Source organism: Plectropomus leopardus, chromosome 13 (genome assembly GCF_026936395.1).
Source record: "Plectropomus leopardus strain MGB_pleo_1.0 chromosome 13, ASM2693639v1, whole genome shotgun sequence".
Lineage (NCBI taxonomy): Eukaryota > Metazoa > Chordata > Actinopteri > Perciformes > Serranidae > Plectropomus > Plectropomus leopardus.
This window is the reverse complement of record NC_142188.1, coordinates 16750952-16758082: the sequence shown is the minus strand read 5'-3', so window position 1 is coordinate 16758082 and position 7131 is coordinate 16750952. Positions and strand designations below refer to the sequence as shown.

Below are 7131 nucleotides of genomic sequence, written 5' to 3'. Positions count from 1 at the left end.
TTTCAGTGTATCTCTAATTTCATCTTTTGATCTTTATTATTTAGAATAAAGTGAAAAGTAGTTCAACTTTTGAAAAAGGTTGTTTCTTAAGTAACTACAAATGACGTGAATTATTTGTTTTATTTTGCATATCAATCATTTTTGACATTTTGCAAAATGACGGACATGGGTACATAGTTGTAAATACAAATTTGACTAAGCTAAAATTCTAAAAAAAAAAAAACTAATATGGAAAAGTAATTTATTTTAAATGAATCATACCCTCAAAAAAGCATTAACCTATGTTTTGTTTTCCTGTAACCATTTTTTTAGTTAGTTTGGTACTATGTTATTACAATGTTAAGCAATCTCAACAGTGATACAATGGGTTTTTTTTGTAAAAAAAAGTCTTTTAAATGTCTTATTTTGAACGAATTATAAATATATATGATATACTGATGATTCCATGAGCTGCCCAGTTTATAAATTACGTACATTATTTCAACAGAATTCAAAACTGTGACGTACACCTACATATTTCAGACATGAGCCCAATACAGCCCTATTAAGGTAATAACTCCTTTTATCTTTCCATAATGTTACTTTATCATGCGTGCACAAAGAACATATTTCCATTATCTCATGTTCTCCTCATGATGTCATGTTACCACAAAATTTTTTAAAAACAACCACAGCAACCTACACATTTGGAAATTTGGATTTATTTCTGTACCAAATTCGGTCTGTTCTGTAAATGTTTGATACCTGCCACTGGTGGTGAAAAATGATGCTGATTCCTGTGTGTCCCAAACCTCAATGTAAACATTACTAGTGTGACTTTTAAGGGTATATATCATTCAAAAAATGCTGAATTAGTAGTGAGCAAGAGAGACTTTGGGGGCGCAGTTCAGACTGCTGGTCGGTTGGGGGCGGTATTGTACCATTTGCACTGTGCCAGCTGCCGTAAAGAAGCGCAATGAAGAAGAACCGTGTTTGCTCATGGCTGTTGAATGTTTACTGTCTGCAGCTGGTATGTATTTCGTTATTATAACATGAATTGGAAATTATTAAATGAATGCATATAAGTTTAATATTCATGAACAAAAGATTGCCCTTGTACAATCTCGCACAACAAACCTAAAAGTTTAAAGGTCGGTAAGAAAACACCGGAAACAGTAACGTTAGCTTTAGCAAAGCTTTTTTTTTTAGCTTAAAAACAAATTCGTTGAAGAGATAAATATTTTGTAATTTGTCGCAGTTATGTTACTCTTTGTGCTTATGTGCTGCTGTCGCTACTACAATATTTTAGTTACTTATTGTACTATTTTTGACCATTTTATTACGTTACTTCACTACATGTCAGAGTGAAATACTGTGGCGTTACTTTTTACATAGCTATATTTACAAGTTAATTATTTCAAAACTGAATAGTTTTGCATGCAAAATCAGATTGTAAATTTTGATTGATACATTTACTTTGTTTATAATGCTGTAGTATTTTTATTGAAGTAATATTGTAGTCTTTTACCTGTAATTGTGTGTGTGGTATTGTTACACATACCCGTGTAATAGGCTACTTTTCCCCCCAGCTGCTCTTATGCAGTGACCTGTCATTGTTGTTTACTGTCAACAATCCTGACAAAGTCCTTAAATTTAGTTAGCTACATGAGTTATTCGTCTGCCTGTTTCTGCAATTAATTGAAACCAAACCATGGTTATTAAAACAGTAAAATACAGAGTATTTTTAATGGTAGTACCTTCATATAATGAAGATTTTTTACCTCATGAACAGTACAGTGTCTATCAATGTGTGTTTGTCTGTGACACCATATTTTGTATTTCTGGAAACTGTACTTTCTACAAGATTTTTTTCAACAATCAGCTGCACTTTTTAAAAACTTAAGGGAATATTCATCAACATATACAGGTCAAACAGTGAGACGCTAGAGAGGACAAAGAGTTACATTACAAGTGAACAACAAAAGAAAACCGAAAAGGTTTTTGTAATTGCAGGTTCTGTAAAGAGGCTTATTCAAGGATGATGTTAGATATTTCTATCTTTAAACAATATTTGTATACCCGTATGTTAATATAAAGTGCTGTTAGCTGCTGTAATTTAGAACTGGTCCATTAACTGATTAGTTGTTTGACAGAAAATGATTCTGCGGCCATTTTAATAACCAATTAATCATTTAGTGTTTATCAAGCAAAATTAAAAATGCAAAACCTTCTTCGGTTTTAGCTTTTCAGATGTGAGGCTTTGTTGGCTAAATCTTTCCTATATCCTTAATTATTTTAACATTATAAACTATTCACATATTAATTAAGAAAATCATCCCTAGAGTTATGAGCATGATCATTAGTTTCAGCCATATTGTGATTATTCCTCCTGTCCATACTGGTCATGAAGAGATACCTTCCAAGCACACAAAAACAAACAGAAACTTGCACCCACCTTCAGTATTCTGTCTCCCACCCACGCTACACAATGCGTCAGGATTCTGGATAACAAATGCTTTCAAGTGCAACAAAGGAATATTTTGAATTTTTAACATGAAAAACATCCAAAGAATATACTCTGTAATTGCTTCCTTTCCAGTAATCCCCATTTCTTCCTGTGTCTTGCAGAGCCCACTGCCCATCCACCAGCACCATGCTTCTCCTGCTTTGCCCACCGCTGCTGCCTGGCTCTTCTCATCAGCGTGACTCTGCAAATTTGAGCTCAGGACGTTACTCGACATTTGAATGCAACTAACATAGAACCCACAGAATATTACGTGATACAATTTACAAAGACACAAGTCAAAAATCTAGCCAGAATAGATGAAAACAGACCCTTTTTTGTTGTATGTACAACAACTGTCAATTCATAATCCAAACAATCCTTCAGAAACTTGTTAAACTTGCTGTCGCTCAAATTTGAATTCAGTGATTAAAACTAGACAAGATGTAAATCTGAGTTGTTAATCTTATCTGATGCTTATTCCCATTCATTTCAGAGGCAGTGATATTTACACATTTCTTGTAACCTTGCTCAAGAGTGATGTGTGTTACTGGGAGGTACAGAAATTGGCAGCTCAGAAAGAAATCAAGATCCTAAATTACAAAATAAGAACTCTAAAAAAAAAAATTAAAAACGCTACCTAAAAATGTATTCACCATCCCTTGATTTTAGCATATTTGTTTTGAACATAACCAGTGGAAGAATTGTTTTTTAAAGATGTATTTTTCTTTTTCTTTTTTTTTTATTTTTTGCTTAATTAAAAGCCATTTATATCAGATATCTTTAAATTGTTACTGACTGGATAATGAATTCAATTTAATATTAGAGGTCCCTTTTGGCAGCAGTCACAGGCTTGATTGCATAGGGATGAATCTGCGGTTTTACCATGCGTCTGCTCAAGCACTATTAAAAGTTGCATTTGGGAGTAAATGGCCATTTTCAAGTCTTGACACAAATTTTTAAACATATTGACATCTAAACTGTCTTTTGGCTTAATGTTTGGGGTTGTTATCTTGTTAAAAAATAATGTATTACAGACTGAAGCAGGCCTCCATCCAGTATCTGCATTCCACTGCATTTATTTGACCCTCTACCTTCACGAGCCCTGAGGGCCTGCTGCAGAGAAGCATCCTCACAGCGTGACGCTGCAACCAGCAGGCTTCATAGCATGGATAGTTTTCTTCTGTTAATGTGCAGAGTTTAGCTTACTCCAAATATTACATTACATAAGTATGATGATTTTGTAGCCTGTTAAAACGTCAGTGTAGGCCTTGTGGTGGCCTGCCGCATAAGTGCCCTTTTCACACAGATTCAAATTTTTTTTGAGGACGGTCTGCTCAAGACAGATACAGCAGTGCTATTAAATATCCATATTTCAAGTGATATCAAATGTCCTGGGAATTTTGTTATATCATTCCCCCCACTGATACTTTCAGTAGCCTTGTTATGTAATGTTTTAGAATATTCCTCTGGCTTCATTTTATATTTTTCCATTAAATGCTCTTGCCTGCTGCTGGATTGTAAGCAGTGCTGGAAAGTAACTAAGTACATTTACTCAAGTTCTGTTTTTAAGTGCAAAATTGAGGTACTCATACTTAATACTACCATTTTCATTTTATGCGCATTTACACCTCTACTGCTTTAAATTTGGGGGGTAAATATTGTACTTTTTCCTCAGCTGCATTTATTTGAGATCTTAAGTTAACTGTGGATGTATGTTGTTAATGAAAAATATAAATCAACTAATAAATTATGATGTATTATTTTAAGATACCACATAAGATATAGATACCCAGAAGTTAATAAAATAAATAAATAAGTTCTGCCTTTACCAGCTGCAACACGAAAGTAATGAATGCATCAATAATCCTAATCCAGTAATATATTCATTTAAAATGGCCATTCCTTGTATAGAGAGTACTTAGTACTTACTACTTACTTTTGGTACTTTAAGTATATTTTGAAGCCAGTACTTTTGTACTTTCAACTAAGTAAAGTTTTGAATGCTAGACTCTAACTTGTAAGAGAGTATTTCTACATGTTGGTATTTATACTTAAGTAAAATCACTTGATCACACACAGGTGTCCTTCATTCATCTTAATTATTTGGCTTCAGAAAAACATTTGCCAACACCTCTTATGTAAATAAAAGAGAGTAGACACCTGTGATTTTTCTATCCGTATATTTATAACTATATTTTGATATTAAAGTGTGGAATTTTATTTTTGAAATGAGGTTTAAAAATATAGGGTTATGAAACAATGATATTATTGTTGCGAATGTAGTATTTTATTTTATTTCAGCCTTAAAATGATTATTCCCATTAAATTTAGGCTTGTATTGGGCTGACAAAAATGAACAATCATGCTGTCTTAATGATCAAATGAGGTCACACCTGCGTTTAATGATGTATTTTCATGTGATTATTGTTCATGTTGCCTGAAAAAAAGTTCACTGGTCGCCGAAACGTTGCTGTATTTCTCTTAATTACTAAATAAGACCTATTCCCATACTTTTAACTTTGTGTATTTTATTTTTTCACTCGTGCGAAACGGAAGTTCGGACATTCATATTTTAATCAGCAGATGGGAGGCAGGTGTGAGTTTCTAGCTGGTGTGTTTTAACCGGACTCTGAACGCGGACTCAGCCACCCAGAAACGATAACTTGGACTCTCTTTAGCGACCTCAAAACAACTTGTTGGATTCGGGATGTCCGCCTGGTTTTGTATTTTAGTTTTTGTTTCGGCCGGTCGCTTTGAAACCACCGGACAAGTAATGACCGGTCAGCCACTCGAGGTCCCGGTTAACAGCAGCAAGGTTTTAACTGCAGCACGGTTTGCTGTGGTTGAATTCAACAAAGCCAACGTAGAAGATCAGTTTGCTTACAAAATTGTCAACGTAACATCGGCTAAAATGCAGGTAAAACTTAATTCTGTAGTGGGGGCGTTTCTAGGATTTGAAGACATTGGGGGCTTAGCCCAGACCTCAGTAGGAGGGTCCAGGGGGATGCTTCTCTGTTTTTGTTTGTTTGTTTGTTTGTTTTTCACGATGAGGATACGTTTAATGTTCATGTTTTTCATGCATCCTGGCACTTAATTTACCCATAAAAACATGTTGTCCCATGGTCATGGAAAAATTACGTTTTCCAGGCCAGAAAAGTCATAGAACTAGTAAAAATCATGGAAATGTGTTGCGTGTAATACATTAGATCACATTAATGTAACATCAAAATTTTTGTATTTCTTTTTTTTTTTTTTTTTAATTTCTTTGTAATTTTTCTTTTTTTGGGGGGTGGGGTGTGAGGTGGGGTGGGGTTAATGAAAATTTCAAAAAATATTTATCAGATTTTTTTTCACGCAATCTACAGAAAACTTGAAATTTTAAGCATTTTTCTCTTTAACTATTGAAGGATGTGTTTGCTAAAGTGACACCATTTATAGTAGAAACTGTGATATCAGAAATTATGATTGGATTGAACAACATCAGGTAGGATTCTGAATTTGTTCCTTAAAACGTAATTTGATCCATAATGTATTGACTAGAGCTGTAAAATAGTTAAATGTAAGTATTTGTGGTTATAGAGGTGGAAAGGTAGTAAGTACATTTACTCAAATACAATTATGAATGGAATGACCAATTGGATCCAGGGCTGTTGTTTGTTTTTTTTTAAATTATTATTAGGCCAATTTTTATATTGAAAAATATATATAGCCAACGCTACATTTTCAGATCTGGAGCTATGGATCTACATTTGGTACTGAAGCCTCAGACACAGAGGCCTAACGAAACCACGGTACTGGAATCAACGTAAATTTTATACCATAAACATGACTTTTAATGAGCCCTGCTGTTTCGTGTAGGTGGTCGCAGGAATAAACTACATCCTGGATATGCAGCTGGGACGTACATCGTGCAACAGAAGCCACACTGTTGACAGCGAGCCATGTGTTTTCAGCTCTGAACCTAAGGCAAGTTTATATTTAAGGTGGTGCCTAACGCTCTCAGAATAAAGGGCACTTAATAGCCCCATACAAATGAAACTGTGCTCTTATTTTTAAGCTCCAGTGCATTTGTCCGCGTGGAAATTGTCTAACTAATAATTTGCTGTTTATTTCAGGAACTTCAGTGCCACTTCGTCGTTACAGAAATCCCTTGGAAAAATTTACGTGTGCTTACTCAAAAGAAGTGTCACCCACCTAATTACTGACTGATTCTTGTTGACAAGTAAACAGTTATCACTGAACAGTGTAGTGTGTTTCAGAAATGGAGCTTATTAATATCCTGTCCACACCCTGCATTTATGCTCATAAACCAATGGTTTCATTGGCTCCCAGAGATGCCACTTGTTCTAACACTGAGCTGAATAAGTTCAGTGACCTGCACTCACGCTGCATTGTATAGGGCGAAAAATGGCATAATTATTCCAGTGAGTGACCGGGGCAGCTTTACTGTGCCTCATCTCTCAGTGTGTGTCCTGGCAGCTGTAAGGCTCCGGTTGCGTGTCAAGCTTGGTCAGACACATGGCTGCTAAACGGAGACGAGGCTACACCTCTCCGCACTACAACCACGGTCTCCAGAAGGGCTCTGCATGGAGGATTACAGGCATTTTCAGATTACTGCTCAGCAAGACTGAACTGTCTGCTGCTCT

At 35.2% G+C, this 7131-nt stretch overlaps 1 protein-coding gene across 1 annotated transcript; it reads left to right on the top strand.

Annotated features, from left to right (window-relative positions):
• Nucleotides 1-4945: 4945 nt before the first annotated feature.
• On the top strand, nucleotides 4946-6726 carry LOC121954926 (cystatin-like). The gene is made up of 3 exons (XM_042502671.2): nucleotides 4946-5402; nucleotides 6344-6451; nucleotides 6601-6726. The coding sequence occupies exons 1-3, from the start codon at nucleotides 5193-5195 to the stop codon at nucleotides 6688-6690; spliced, it is 408 nt and encodes a 135-aa protein (XP_042358605.1). The 5' UTR covers nucleotides 4946-5192; the 3' UTR covers nucleotides 6691-6726.
• The last annotated feature ends 405 nt before the right edge of the window (nucleotides 6727-7131 follow it).

What these genes read in the sequence shown, in the direction of transcription:
- LOC121954926 (XM_042502671.2), top strand. Translation starts at nt 5,193, where the DNA reads ATGTCCGCCTGGTTTTGTATTTTAGTTTTTGTTTCGGCCGGTCGCTTT. An exon ending in TAACATCGGCTAAAATGCAG is followed by an intron (nt 5,403 to 6,343) that starts GTAAAACTTAAT and finishes TGTTTCGTGTAG; the next exon opens with GTGGTCGCAGGAATAAACTA. An exon ending in TTTTCAGCTCTGAACCTAAG is followed by an intron (nt 6,452 to 6,600) that starts GCAAGTTTATAT and finishes TGTTTATTTCAG; the next exon opens with GAACTTCAGTGCCACTTCGT.